The sequence below is a fragment of the Neltuma alba genome, unplaced genomic scaffold (genome assembly GCF_004799145.2).
Source record: "Neltuma alba isolate B1F8T4 unplaced genomic scaffold, ASM479914v2 tig00000287_pilon, whole genome shotgun sequence".
Taxonomy (NCBI): Eukaryota; Viridiplantae; Streptophyta; class Magnoliopsida; order Fabales; family Fabaceae; genus Neltuma; species Neltuma alba.
Genome location: NW_021631990.1, coordinates 13,485 through 28,962, shown reverse-complemented (window position 1 = coordinate 28,962; position 15,478 = coordinate 13,485). Strand labels below are relative to the sequence as shown.

The 15,478-nt window shown below is 39.9% G+C and overlaps 3 protein-coding genes across 5 annotated transcripts; 1 reads left to right on the top strand and 2 right to left on the bottom strand.

Annotated features, from left to right (window-relative positions):
• Positions 1-319: 319 nt before the first annotated feature.
• On the top strand, positions 320-2,026 carry LOC114715452 (GATA transcription factor 12-like). Its single transcript, XM_028900359.1, has 2 exons — positions 320-610; positions 1,047-2,026. Exons 1-2 carry the CDS (start codon positions 320-322, stop codon positions 1,779-1,781), a joined length of 1,026 nt encoding a protein of 341 aa, XP_028756192.1. The 3' UTR covers positions 1,782-2,026.
• Positions 2,027-4,489: 2,463 nt separating this feature from the next.
• Positions 4,490-6,998, bottom strand: LOC114715551 (uncharacterized). 3 transcript variants are annotated; one of them, XM_028900446.1, is made up of 3 exons: positions 6,677-6,998; positions 6,395-6,573; positions 4,490-4,760 (listed from the first exon to the last, which is right to left on the bottom strand). In XM_028900446.1, exons 1-2 carry the CDS (start codon positions 6,805-6,807, stop codon positions 6,423-6,425), a joined length of 282 nt encoding a protein of 93 aa, XP_028756279.1. In that variant the 5' UTR covers positions 6,808-6,998; the 3' UTR covers positions 4,490-4,760; positions 6,395-6,422. The 3 variants fall into 3 exon arrangements, with proteins under 3 accessions (XP_028756279.1, XP_028756343.1, XP_028756413.1); XM_028900510.1 differs by having other exon boundaries at positions 6,401-6,573; XM_028900580.1 differs by having other exon boundaries at positions 6,455-6,573.
• A 459-nt stretch (positions 6,999-7,457) lies between these two features.
• LOC114715297 (peptidyl-tRNA hydrolase 2, mitochondrial) lies at positions 7,458-11,016 on the bottom strand. Its single transcript, XM_028900136.1, has 8 exons — positions 10,873-11,016; positions 10,140-10,343; positions 9,528-9,588; positions 9,331-9,367; positions 8,708-8,785; positions 8,549-8,621; positions 7,912-7,951; positions 7,458-7,815 (listed from the first exon to the last, which is right to left on the bottom strand). The coding sequence occupies exons 1-8, from the start codon at positions 10,912-10,914 to the stop codon at positions 7,766-7,768; spliced, it is 585 nt and encodes a 194-aa protein (XP_028755969.1). The 5' UTR covers positions 10,915-11,016; the 3' UTR covers positions 7,458-7,765.
• Positions 11,017-15,478: the final 4,462 nt, after the last annotated feature.

The following is a 15,478-nucleotide window of genomic DNA, read 5'->3' as shown; positions in this document are numbered from 1 at the left end:
TTTACTGTGGGTAGCAGAGCAGATGGCGGGGAAATAAGAAAGTGTCCATGTTGGAATTAAAGCGAAAGGGAAGCTTTTGTTTTGATTTTAAAAAATTGAGGAGGCTGGAAAATGGATTTACATGGTGGAGAGGGAGAGAGAAAGAAAGATGGTCCAAAATAGGAGTCCCCTTGTCCCCTTCCAACGCAAATAAACCCCCCTTTCTCCATTTCTCTCTCCATTCAAAGCCACTACTTTGTCACACATTGTCCCCAACTTCCTCTCTGCTTTCTCTCACTACTTCCTCACTACTCTCCTCTCCTCTCCTCTCCTCTCTCCCATGGAAGCTCCCGACTTCTTGCAGAATCCTCAGCTCTCCACCTCCGACAACAACATGGCCTCCGCCGACTCCTTTGTTGTCGACGACCTCCTTAACTTCTCCAACGTCGACGATGAAACTCTCCTCCCCGACGACGCTTCCCTCCCTTCCCTTCCCGGCAACTCAACCAATTCTTCCACCGTCACCGCCGTTGATGCCTCCCCGGCTAGCCAACCTAATGTTGTCTCCGATATTGACACCCGCAATTTCCACGACCCCCATTTTTCCGGCGATCTCTGCGTCCCCGTGCCGGTATATATATGCTTCTCTCACACCTTTTCATAAACACAATGATGCGTATATGCAATTCACACCATATGTATAATCTACTGCAGTTCTTCTCTCACTTCGTCCATACACTTGATCATGATTTCCGGCTTGTTTCAATTCCTAATACATGTCCAAGGCTATACGTGTGTGCATATAATAAAACTAGGATTATTACATTAGAAGGTTGACCTTGATCTGTCGAGGTTTGTTTCGTTATTTTTGCTTAATTTTTTTTCTTCCTTCTTGCTGTGATTGCGTTTGCCACCAAACAAAAAATGAAACTTGGAATTGCTCACGCACATGGTGATGCCGATGACACAAAATGAAAAGGTTAGAAAAAGGAGATATGCGAACACAGTTATATATGAAACTAATACATGCTTTGTTGGTGGGTTTTGATTAATCTTGAGAGACACAGTATGATGATATGGCAGAGCTGGAATGGCTTTCGACGGTGGTGGATGAATCATTTTCAAGCGAGGACCTGCAGAAACTGCAGCTGATATCTGGTATAAAAGCCCGTAACGACGTCGAAACATCCGAAATCACTCAGGAATTCCAGGCCGAAACCAACCGGAGCGTCGTCAACAGCCCCATATTCAACACAGAAGTCTCGGTTCCGGCCAAAGCTCGCAGCAAGCGCTCACGTGGCTCTCCATGCAACTGGACCTCTCGCCTCTTTCTCCTTTCTCCGTCCCCATCTCCATCGCCATCACTATCCTCCACCTCATCTTCCTCAGATCCCGACGCCATCCTTTCCACCGCAAAGAAACCAGGGAAGGCCGCGCCAAGGAGGAAGGACAGCGGCGGCGAGGGCCGCAAGTGCCTGCATTGTGCCACAGATAAGACGCCGCAATGGCGGACCGGGCCCATGGGCCCCAAAACGCTTTGCAACGCGTGCGGGGTGAGGTACAAGTCAGGGCGGCTGGTGCCAGAATACCGGCCGGCGGCGAGCCCAACGTTCGTGCTGACCAAGCATTCAAACTCACACCGGAAGGTAATGGAGCTCCGACGCCAGAAGGAAATGCAGCAACAGCAGCAGCATCATCAGTTTCTGCAACATCCGAATATGATGTTTGAGTTTCATGTGTCCAATGGGGACGATTACTTGATTCATCAACACCTCGGACCTGACTTCAGGCAGCTCATTTAGTAGTTTGCTAGCTAGAGAGCTTATGAGAGAATTAATTAGCAAACATCTTCAATTTTTTTAGACCCTTTCGTTCCTAATTTTCATAGGGATTTTCATTTATTTTCCCCAACACCCGGCCTCTTTCCGTTTTCTTTTTCTGAGTTTCTCTGGTTTCATCTAATTAATGTTTCTCTTGGAGTCGTTATTTAGGCCAAAATTGGCATAACCCTCCATCCAAATTCAAAATTTTCTAATTCAGTTTATTTTTCACACGAATCATGAATGTTTCAAATTTGTTCTCTTTCTTCTCCTTTAATTTGCATGGCACCAGCGCGGCCGTTTGTTCAAGTGGCGATCTGTACAATATATAAGAACCTTATCCAAAACCTTGGCCAAAATCATCACACTTCATCTCTTAGGTTACAATATACATGATTACTCATAATACATAAACAGCTTAACGTCCTGTATTTAATTGGCGTCATAATCTCTGATAATAAGACGTGCGATTTGTTATCTAATGATTAATGGTTAACTTGGACGGCAATTAAACGCCATTTTTTTTTAATTGTTGAACTCGCCCTTTTGTGCCTCCATATCTGTGGAGTTTCTTTTTCTCAGGCATAGATCCCAAAACGGAATAATCAAAATGTGGATGAGTTAGAGTAGGCATGTAGGGACTGGCTGGGTTAATTAGGGAAATAGGGTAACAGAGAATGTTGGTAGAAAAAGGAAAAGTGAATCTCCTTAAACACATTTTAAGCATCATGCATAATTGTCTCTTCACTTCTGTATCCCCGAGGCTGTGATATGCTATATATCCTTTTTCTAATCCTTCTCTTTCATTAATTTCTTCACTGTTTCGGAGTACATATACGTTAGTCCACGTTTACGATTACGAAAGAAATACTACTGATTAATTTACGAACTCTTCTGTTGCTTCTGGTTCACTGTTTCAGAGTGATCGAGTTTCTTTCTTTTTTTCCTTTTTGGGTGGGGGTTTATATTTATGTTTTCTCCGTTAAGTACTGAGAATTGATCTGAAAGCACGTGAAAGAATCATTGAAGCGTCCCGAATGAACTTAACGGAACATGTGAGGTTGCAGCGGAAAATTGAAAGCTTTCAGTTTCCCACCACCCCAGGCATGTGAGTCAATATTGAGATTTTTATTTTCTGGCATTAAATTAAATTTAAATAAGAAGAAGATGGAGATAAATTTCAAACAGAACGAATATATATTTTAACATCTGTACTGTAATACAATATTGCAAGTATGGCCCGAGGCAGCAACGCAGATCCTTAGGACTATTAATTTAATAATATACACAGCAGGTGGCGTCTGTCTTCCCAAGTTATTTGTATTATCATGACAGAATTATACGTGAAGTCACTGAGTCGGACGCTTCTGTTCGATTTCTTTTAGCTGAAGATAACACGTCTCCCCGTTAATTAAAGGATGCACGAGTATTATAAAAACTAAAGAGGATAGGTGATGGAATAAAGTGGAAATTAGAGCATTAAATAAAATAGCTAGAAGTAGGGAGAAACAGAGTAGGGGCAGGGCGGTAACCCAAGGTTGCGGTGGTCACATGAAAACTCTTACATGGTTTCATGATGCGGTGACTGGTAGTATCACAGAACGAGAGGGAAAAGGTTAGTGATCGCTGACGTTGACTTCTGAAGCGTTATAACACGAAGGTCAAACATAAGATAATTTACCTGCGCCATTTTTCTTGACTGCGAGCACATAACGCACCCCTCAAACCTAAAGCTTCAATGCAAATCAAAGCTGAAGAATTGCAACATGTGTTGTGGCATTACTTTTTACTTGGGGAACAAAAGAAATCAAACTATCTTTGGAATTTCAGATGGATACGGCGCTTAACATCAATGTGGAAAGAAAATGTTGCCCAGCTGCCGCTGCTTCCATCTTTATTACAAAGCGTGAAAACACTTCCAAGAAAAGAACAAACGCATCCTATAAACAAACAATTTTTGAATCGTGAATTAGAGAATACAAGATGAGTTATGTCTAGAGTTACGCAAAATAATATGCTTATAAGTACTTGTAATCATAATTAGGCTTAACTTGATTCACTAAGTTGCAATTGTTTTTTTCTTTCAGCCCCACGTTGGCGAAATGTCTGTATTTGCCTCTCACAGCCAGGGCTACAAGGAAACCTCCCTCCCGATGAAACAGGCCCGTTATTTAAAGCACACAAACTTACAAAGTTCCATTGAAACCTTTTCATGGTTAAAAGGGGGGGGGGGGGGGAAAAAAGCGACTGCAATGCCAGGGCCGGGTTACTTTAGATCATACTTCACCTTTTTTATGAAAGCTCACAGTACTTACTGTCAAACAGAGCGCCAACACATGGCCCTCGGCATCTAATCCAGAGTCCCACATGCTGATGTATTGTGATGAGAGAGACACAAAGTCTGCCATCAAGGCTGTTCATGAACAAAAAATCGGAGACATGGTCACCACTCTCTTCCGGATCCACCTTCCCCCCACGTGCACCACATATAACCCTAGAAAGATTTTCTATGCAAATGATATCTACTCCATACTTCGCACAGTGACTAAAATATTACCTTTGCCTAACCTACCAGCGCAAGCCGAAAACAAATACAACTCACTTATCCATGAGATGGAAACAAACAGAGGATATGTGCTGATTTTGCCGCTAGGGTATTCCCGAACAGGGTGCTTAAAACAATGGTCAAGTGCATGAACGCATTCTTTATTTGTTACTGATCAGCTGAAGTCAATCTCTTAAAAACAATTGAACCTGGATTGAATAAGAATTTTCAGGGATCCACGGCCATAGTTACAGGAATATGGAAGGATTCTTCCAACTATGCACCCGTTGTACTGAAATGTTCAACAAAAATTAAACAGTTCACTGCAAAAAGCATCCCAGCAGCGGGACTGATGACTATAGCTCATCAATCATTGGTCTTCTAAAACTCTTATCGAGGTGTGCTGAGGCCCATTTCTGTGGAAAATAGGGGGGTAAAAACACTATTTAAGCATCTGTTTACACAAGCAAAATATCCTTGTACAATAGAATAACCTAAACAAGGCAAGTGATATAGTTTCCGCTCAATCAACCAGCATGATTCTCAAGTGAAACTCGTAGCATCTCTTCAAACATAAACATAAAGACTTGCAATTTTAAGAATGACTACCATAAAATGTATCATCATGAATCCAAAGTTAAAAAATAGCAAGCAAATGCGAGATTAAGTTGTATCCCTCATAACATCAAAGCATTAAGCTAATAAAACTGGTCACAAAACACAGTTTCTCATTCGAATTGCAGTTGCAAACATTTATTGTAACGCCATCCCTGCAAATGATCCAGACTGCATAGATGGCTAATCATGCAAAAATCACGGCCTGCCAATGCATGGCTCACAAAAAATGACATTGACACTTGGGACTTTTGACCATTTGCATTGTAAGACATTTTAAATTACTAAAACAACTGAAGAACATAAAATAAAATATTAGGGACCTAATAGACATGGACTCTGACTCTTAAGTCCTTGCAATTTCTAAAGCGGAAAAATTGCAAAAAGGAACGGGTGATGCAATACTTCCCGATGCCAGGCCACAATGTAAGCAAAACCTGCAACCTTCTATTAGAAAGAAGACAACGTAGATGCACTTTCCTGTTTTGATAAAAAAAACTACATAACTAAATCTACAAAAGTAAGAATATGCTTTGATTTTCTTACACTTTAAAAACTATGCAACATAATAGTTATACCACAAATTATCTTCACACCAGGCATCCATTCCAATACAATTCCTAAGTTCTTGTAGTATTTTTAATAGGGATATAGAAGACCTAGTTGTTAAGAACACAGCTAATACATCTTGGCAAAGAAGAAGCAGAGGAATTTAAAGTTTGAAAGTATTTATAGCGTTGACAAATAACAAACAATTCATGCCACAAACATGACCAAAGAGTCATTCAAGTAATAGCTCCATTTCCACAGATTTTATATAACGCAGCCCAAGATGCTACTCTTGAATTAACCACCAAACAACTTTGATTATATGCATCTTGATTACTAAGAAGTGATAAAACGTTTTTAACCTATATCATCAACAGAAAGAGGCCACATGCAATCATAGCCAACCAGAAAACACAAAGCTCTTAAAATGGATAAAACGTTTCGCAGCTGAAAAGATGGCAGCGTGAGTTTGAAAACACTTTGACACATGGGAAAAACATAAGAAGATTAAAGTATAATTCCTGGTTCACCCCCTCGAACAGAGGGGGGGGGGGGATTTAAACTTTTCAACTAAAGTAGTCGACTTTGTATCAACTAGCTCAAGTTTTTATTTTTTCTTCACCTTATCTTTATTTCTCTAAAATTTTTGTGGCAAGCAAATGTATGACTAGATAATGTTCGCAAATATCTAAAGCATCCCTATACGTAACAGGAATGACGAACATTCGATAACAAAATTCCTACGCGAAATGACCACAGACAGTAACTCACGAGACAATTCTAAATTGCTATAAGCTCTTTTTAATACCAAGGAAGGAGAAAATAAAAGAATTTACTAAAAATAAAGACAGAAGTATAACACTTATATAGAGTAAAAGTTGCTTACAAATACCAAATAAAAAATATTCGAGATATCAAACTCCGGGGTTGGCACTGCAGAGCATACCCTGAGTCAACGACCTGGAGTTCCTTGAATCTATACCAAGACAAGAGGTGAGGCGAGCTGAGGAGATTGCTGAGTGGAGGGGAAGCAAGGACTGCACGCAACCAAGATGAGGAACCGCCCTGCAATTCGAAGTCAGAAATTCTTTAAAACCACAGCAAGGAAGGCAACAAGGCGAAAAGGAATTTATGATGGGAAAGCACAGAAATAAGAAGATGTTCTTGCCTCGGCAATGTAGCAGACGAACGAGTGTGGTTGAGAAAAGCTGAGGACTTGGGCTTGCTTGATGGTTTCGAAATCGTAGATCGTATGAGAGAGAATGCTGGTTGCGACAGAGATCTACAACGAGAGGCCATTTGAACACCAGCACCAAAATCCCCGAGGATTAGAGCCTTTTCAGAGAGAGCCCGTGTGGAGAGAATCCAGAGAGGGAGCTAGGGTTTTACCAAGGTTTAGGCTTTTATTATTATTTTTCACTTTTAAGTAATAAGAATCGGATCATTTGAAGGTTTTCCACCTCATGAGATTATTATTTAGGAGGATGTTTAGATATTCTCAGAAAAATATTTTTTAAAAATATTTTTTATAAATCAAAACAAATTCTTTTATATATTTACTTTATATATTGTAAAATTATTTTTAAAATTATAATTTAATTTTCATCCACACGCACCTTTATTCCATTGTTCAAATAAATAAATCCTTCACACTTTTTTTTCTGCATATTTATATTTCTATATTAATAAATTTATGAGCAGCTTTTTTTTATTTTTAAAAATGATCTTTAAGATTGAGTGTTTTTATAAACTTTTTAAATATTATATCCATATTAAATAGCCCGATTGTAAAGTCACAAAAAATTATATGTAAGTTTCATAATTAATAGTGATGCGTTCCACAATTTTAATTAATTAATAATAATGTTTCTTTCCTTTCTTCCCCCCTTAATGGACTAATCTTCTCATTTTCTTTTGAGGCGAGCATCTGAAAATGGCAGTAAAGGAGGGACCAAAGAAGACATTGTTGCTGCGCGTCATTAATAAAATGTCCACCAACAGCGTGTGGAGTTAATAAGTTTGGCCACTGACACAACTACAAAAACAAAAGTGAATAGAGTTCAAAGAAATTGGCATACAAATAATCAAATCCTAGAGAGAGAGTTGGGTGAGCGTTTGTTCTGTGTTAGACAGTGAACCAGAAAGAAAAATTGAATCCTTGGGACAGCGAAGCGAACCACCTTAACCAGCAAATGGCTTGAAAGGTCTCAGAGCAGTATGAATTTGAAGGCTGAAGTGATTATTAACTCATAAGTTGTCAAAGTAGGGCCAACTTCCCAGTCACCGAATCCACATATGCTTTTGGACCTTTTCCAATTTCACAATCACATGTATCAGATCCAATACACCCCATATTCAGTTTCTCTCTGAAAACAAAACAAAAGCATCAAATTACAAGCTTACCAGGTCCAACTGCAAGAACGGTCTTCGATCCTGCCATAACCTGAAATAGCAAAAATCATCAGGAGAACAGACCTTAACCTGGAACTCGCAGAGAACAATCACAAAGTATCCAAACTCATCCAGGCAAAACTAAATTCTAGGATAACTTACTCTCCCATGTTACATGTGAAGTTTAGTTGACGTGAATAACTCGTTGATTCATAGCAGCATGTATAAAACAATAATTTTTGTGCTATGCGCGTCAGATTTTGGTGTCTCATTATTTATTACGTAGAAGACAGACATGGTGGTTCTCTCATGCTACACAACAATCATCTGATCCTCAAAAATCTCAGATTTTAAGTACATTCCAAATGACGTGAGAGTAACTGAGGAAATAAACCAAGAAACAAAAATCAAGCATTTGCGAGTTAGCCCTTGTATCCCATCAAAGCCTCAATTCATTGCAACCGTTCTATGCTTTTGCACCAAAGGCTGCAAAGAGCAGAAACTTCATTCTTGAACTACAACGCCTTCATTTCCTAAGAATACAAACTATATGAAATTTCACGAGGTGTTTCACTCCTTACTATCTGCAAACAAGGTAGTTTTTGTCGTAATAGAAATTCCGGTATCATGCCAAAGTGCAAAGTGTTACCTGCGTTCGTCCAGCATCAGCAACAACAAAAGTAGGAAGGCCAATACTCTCAGCTGCTTCCTTCAGCTTATTCCTGTTTTGTAGGGAAAGTGAGGGGATAAATCCATGTACTAGACTGGAAACCGACAATACAGTATTGACAATAAAAAGACTGCTTACATTTCTTGTTGATTCCTGCAAGTCACAACAATTTTGGGTTGGCCACACTGCTCCCATTGTCTCAAAAGGGATCGATGGCTGCAAAAGAAGTCAATGGTGGAGCTTACCACATCAGCAAAAGTGAAAGAAGCGAATATAACAGCTTATATGAACCCTGAAATGAAATTCACTTCAAAAAATAAATTGTGATGTCTATGTTCTTGAGTATGATATAACAATCCTTGCTGAATGATCAACATCTCCATGTTTGAGATAACAAGTTTGATAAATGAATGCACACACAAATCCCCCCACCTACCTGCCCAACTTATGACATTATAAATATCAACAAGAACTTTCCCCTTGCCTTCCTCCTTCCCCCTTGCTCCCCGAAGAATAACAAAAAGTGAAATATCACCAACCAAGACACCAAATTTTCAGAAAACATTAATAATCATACAGTGGCCACACAGATCAGCAACTGTTACTGTTTCAATTTTCAAATTCAACAAGCAAAAGCATTTGGTTTCCAGAGTATTAAAGGCAAAAGTGTGTAAGGGTTGCAGGTCAGTGGATTGATCGGGTTGGCGAGTTCCATATGAAAACTGGGAAATCTCAAGGCTCAAAAATACACTTCAAAGTACCTGTGCATTAGTTCAGCATACATTCCAGTGGCAGCATCTGTAAAAATAGTAAATGTAGACAAAAAAGATATCAACTGATAAGGCAAAGCCTGAGGGGATAATCAAGCTCATACAGCACATAATAACAAAGAGGATTGAATTTGAAATATCAGGATGAAGTGCAAATCCTCAAATTTAAGAATGGTTAGGCATCTTACGAGCACACTGGGATGCTATCTTTCCTGATTTCATCTTTAGGTCTTGTCTAACTACCAGAACCTGGCGCAGAGAGTTCAAACGTTGAAACCAGAAATATCTCAGCAATCCGGTAAAAGAAGTTTGCTTCAATAAGATTAAATTTAATGCATTCACGGTCAAATTAACCTCATCAAACATAATTTCAAAACAAAAATAGGGGTTCTATTACATTTGCAATTGAATGATCAATCAACTGCAACAAAAAATAAATGAAACACAATTACTAGGAAATGTTTCATATTTCATAACAGCCATGGATTTTATGCTGTATCGTTTGCTTCAGTGCATGTAATTGATCCCTAAAAGTTCAATGAAAGCTGCCCCATGTAAAATGATTAAAGCATTTTGTACTGTATTAATGCGTCATAAAGTTGTGCTCATCTCACAACCTTGTCTTCTCAATGGCTTTGACGGCATAGACACAACTTGAGTTATGTACATATGACCATCAAACTAAAATGCCTTATTTACACGAGGTAAAATTAATCTACCAAAGAAGCACGAAAGGAATGGAAAAAACGATGTAAAGACCCCACAACATGAGAAAGCGGTGACAGAACAAAGTAACAAACCATTTTAAGCTCTTGATCACCATTGCTTGCGACTGACAGTTGCCGTTGGATCTTGCCCGATGATAAGGTTTTGTTTGTTGAGTAATTTTTACCGGGCTTTGACAAATCAAACAACAACCCAATAATGAAGCCGATGACAAGACCTGGAATGAAGTTTTCTGGCTTGAAACTTACTCCTAACCACTCTCTTTCTTGCTTTTGTTGCTGGGTGCACAGACAGGCAAATGAAAATATTGAGAACGAAACAAAACACATAACAAAAGTCAACATCTTATCAAATCATAAAAGTAGAAACATGTTCAATTTTACAATGGTGTCAAGAAAGTGAGTCGATATACAAAATTTTCGGAAGTCCTCTTTTCAGAGAGTTCACGGAAACGTCAGAACAGAGATAATCGGGAAGTGTAATGCATTAAACAGAGCAAAATAAAGTGAGTGTATATCAGTAGAAAATATATTAATTCATGCTGGGAGTCTCCGTTTCATCAAAAAGGAGAGCCTAATGGAAGAAAAAGGAGCAATTTCCAGCTTCTTAGAAATATGTATCAACGACCGCCACCAATTCGATTTCTTTCAATTACGTAGAAAAGGTGAGAAACTAGGAATCGTCGGCTCAGTAGATTGCTAAACCAAGTAAGCCCAAAGCCCTTTAATTCATCTACCAGCAACTATGGAGTTGGGCAAAAGCATGTTGAAGAAATAGCTTTAAGAAGAGGAGGGCGATGGAAATTACCTGGTCCCGCGGTTGGCTATTTTTTTGGAAGGAAGGGAACATCGAGTGGCTGTTTGGTCTACAAAAGCCAGTGGAGGGCCGTACAATGGAGAAAGATGAAATTTTTGAAGTGCCACACTTGGCTCCTCTTCTCTGCGGGAAAAGGATATTGAAGAGATAAATGAAGGGGAAGTTCGCTTTCGCCCTCAGAGAACCCCCATCCAGCGTGTCAAAAAATATTTAACCCACACGAAAAACCTGGCTCTGATACCACTCGGGGATGTTAGCTGAATCGGACCAAGCTAACATAGTCTGATATCCAAGGCTCTAGTCCAGGTAAGGCCACTCATTCTCAATTCATCAACGGGCCACGTTAGGACTCTCAGCCTTGAATACCAGAGCTAGGATAACTGGAAAGATTGTCACCAATCACTCCTTCATGGATCGTGGTCAGATTCTATTTTCTGATGCACAGGATCCTCTTGAAGAGGCAAGTGCAGAGCATACTCAGAATCTCTGGAGACAGAAGAAAGATATCATAAGTGAGGCTTTCAGAAGAAGAGAGAAATTTAGAGAGAACTCATGAGGAAAGCATACTAGTATTATACAAGGAAGTCAATACAACTCCTTCTGCCTGTAACTGATGGCAGAGTAGGGTTTATATAGACGCTCGGGGTCACTTCATGACAAAGTCCTAATAGTACACCTCATTATGACGGGTAGATGTAATAGTAGACGTCATTATGACATGACATTTAATAATCACAACTACTAACTACCAACTACTCTCATAATGACACCTAATAATGGCAACTACTCCACTTATTACAAGAGGACGAAATAGACTACAGGACAAACTACTTTAATAAAGTAAAAGTAGATAGCGACATAAAGTAGGATTCTGGCGGGTCCCGCTTTATCTTCAGAGTATCCCAAAAGGAGATTTTCTGATGATGATGTTCCCTAGTCTTTATAGATAGGCTCATGGCTAGGGGATAGGTTCATGATGCCTTCTGGGTCAGGGTCATCTGAGTCATAGTGTCTCCTTGAGCTTCTTGAGTAGTAATAGTCTTCGAGCTCTGGATCAGGGTCTTCTTGGTTAGGATCCTGGGATTCCCCTGCAAGGAATGGGAGTTGTGGCTAGAAACTTGGCTGAGGGAGATAGAGTCCTTCAGGCTGAGTGAGTTGGATCTGAGAGTCTTCTTCATGAGGGTTTTCAGAGGCTTCTGTCGGTGGAGGGACTTATGACCTATTTGGTGGAGGTCTGACAGCACTCATGATGAAATCTCTTTGGAATTCTTCAAGTGTTGTGTTGCTGGCAGGTGGTGAGTTTGGAGGGAAAGGTCCGAGAGAAAGACATGAAGTGTCTTCTCCCGTGTCAGGCTGGTTAAGTGCAGTTAATGTCTTCCCAATTTTTTCCATTAGCAATGCTTCCCTTCTTGGCCATGAGGGGGTGGTGACCTGGAGGATCAGACGGTTGTCTGTGTAGAGCCTCTGGTTAGCACTTATTCCATAGTTCCTGAAAAAGGTATACAGACAGAAAAATCTTTTTTGTTTGGGAGTTGGTAAGTCCCAAATATTATGTTCTTTGAGAATTTTCCAGAGTTTTCCTCTCCAGTAGGGAAGAGGAGCAATCATCTCAAAGAGTGTGGTAAGAGGAGAATTTTCATTCCTGATGTCATTCAGGTGATCATGGACGACTACAGCTGAGAAGGCTATGGCACAGGTATAATTGGCTGAAACAGACCAGATGTACCATAAAAGTTCTTCTGGTATGGGTCCTTTGATGATGGGAACAGTGAGGTAAGGAGCATCGGCATCAAAGTGCTGAGGATAAGGGTGGATTCCAGTATCTACAAAAACACGATGGAGCCAGTAGAACATAGTACTTCTGGCAAGGTTTTGGACATCTGCTGGAGATTCAGGACGGGATCCAGGAGGGAAAATGGTGGCTCTCATTCTGTGAGGCATTTCTGGTTCAGAGATGGTTAGGATGAAAAGAGGTTGAGGTCTGGAGAGTGACAGGAGTTTTGGAGGCTGGGAAACTTTCTGAGGTCTTGTGAGGAAATCTGCTATGATGTTCTGGTGTCCTTTGAGATGATGAACGGTGAATTTATAGCGAGAGAACCAGTCTTTCCATCGGAGTAACTGGCTGTCTGGCAAGGTCTTTCCCTTGGGATCAAGCATTCTTGGAAAAGACGTATTGTCCATTTCTACTCTGAATTGATAAGGACTGAGATGGAAGCTGAACTTCTCGATTCCTCTTTTGACAGCAAGGATCTCCTTGTAGGTAGCATGATAATGCTTTTCTGACTCCTTGAATTGTCCGCTTGCATGTCCACAGTAAAATCTCTTTCCATCTATCTCTTCAATTAGGACAGCTCCCCAAAAGTCATCACTAGCATCAGTCTGGAGAATTCGTAACCCTTTGTCAGGGATCTTTAATGGAGGTGGTTGCTGTGCAATTCTTTTGAGGGTCTTGACAGTTGAGGTCTGCTCTGTCCCCCACGCGAGAGGATTCTTTTTGAGAAGTTTGGACAGCTGGCTGGTATGATTTGACACATGAGGGATGAAATCCCGAAGATAATTAATGATGCCCAGAAATTGTTGGATTTGCTTTGTTGTGAGATTATCGTCTGGGAATTTGAGTAATTCTTCTGCAATGTGTGGTCCGGGATAATACTGACCATTTTCAAAATGCATTCCAAGAAACTCTATGCTGTTGACACCTATTTCACCTTTCTTTGCTGACAACAGAATCCCGTATTTTTCAATTATTTCCCCAAACTGGGTCAATAAAATTTTATGGGAGTCCTCATCTTTTGAGAAAAGTAAAAGGTCATCAATGTAAATGAGGAGGTTATCAAGCATAGGTTCAAAGATTCTGGTCATGGCCTTTTGGAACAGTGATGGGGCTACCTTAAGCCCAAATGGCATGACAGTCCATTGGTACTGGGCGTTTGGAATACAGAAGGCAGTTTTGGGTCGATCTTCTGGGTGGATACCCAATTGCCAAAATCCTGCTTTAAGATCAAACTTGGAAAAGATTTTTGCATCCCTAAGATGGACTGTAAGGGAACTGGGCTTTGGTAAAGGGAATTTGTCATCTTGAAGGAAAATATTAAGAGGCTTATAGTCAATGACTAACCTTTTCTTCCCTCTTTTGATTTCTGACCTTTTTTCAACATAGAATGCCTGACAAGCCCAATTAGATTTTGTTGGTTCAATAAGGCCTTGTTTGAGAAGTGCAGCACATTCTTCTTTAGCGAGCTTGAGATCTTCTGGATTCATTCCTGGATGAGAGGCCTTTGTGGGATTGATGTCTTCATTTTTCTTGAAGGGGAGTTTTATAAAAAACTCTTGATTTTTCCATAATGGAAAAGGATGAGAGAATTGTTGATGACTATCAGCACAAAATTTGAGAAGATGATCTCGAATATCTTCATATCCTGGTGGTGCCTGTTGGATCTCAAAGAGATTAGGAACTTCAGTATATGCACTAAAGAAACTTTTATATCTAATCCCTTTAGGCAAGACTTGAAGATTCCTAGTATGATTATAAGCATCAAATCCAATAAGAATATCTTTCCCCGGGAGATCACTACCAAGAACTTTCATCCATAGAACACATCCTGGAAAGAATTGAATACCAATCTTCCTGCGAGTTATCCATTCAATCTTGAAGGGCTTTGAATCAGCAGTAAGGAAAAATTGATCACAAGGGATCCATGCTTCAGGGGGAAGAATATCAGGATTCATGATGGTTCTGCATGCTCCAGTATCAATAAAGGCAATAACAGGAATTGGCTTTTCATATCTTCCTGGAAGAATATGAATCTTGACATTTGGCTTAGGAGTGATTTTGTTGTGTTCTGGCTGAGAAGCTACGGAACCAAGGAAAGGAGACGGATGCACAGGCTGTTCAAGGGAATATAAATACCCTTGAGGACTATCATCTTCTTGAGAAAAGGATTCAGAATCAGTTTCCTCATCTTCAGAGTAAGGAAGAATATATTGTGTCTCTTCATCCTGAGCATCTTGTTCTTCGATCACAGATTCTACATCTTCATCTTCATTGATCATGAGAACAGTCTGCAAGTGTTCTAGCATTTTGACATCCTTTTTTGTCTTGTTAGGACAATTTTTTGCAAAATGCCCCTTTTTCTTGCATATGTAGCACCTGTCAGATTTCTTTGAGTAAGGTCTGTGCCTCCTGAAGTATCTCAGGAAAGGCTTTCTGGATCTTCTCCTGGAGTAAGAACCCTTTGGATATCTGAATCGACGATAGTGAGATTTTCTCTTGGTAGAACAAGAGCAATCTTTATCATCTTTGCACTTTATTTTCAGATGTGGTTTCTTGCAAGCATGCCTAAGCTTTGACTGTCCTTTCAGCATTCCTTTGAAAAACTTCTGTTGTTCACAGAGCTTATCCACAGTTGCTAATGCCAACTGATATATTTCTCCAATAGAAATGTCAGCCATATTTCTATGGAGTGCATTGATAGCTCTATGAAGTTCTGGTAGTAGTTCATCTGGAAGAGAGGCAATAAAAGTATGCCTGAGATTGACATCATTGGCTCCTCCAAGCATGTAGTATTTTTCAGACATTCTCTGGAAATGTTTCTGC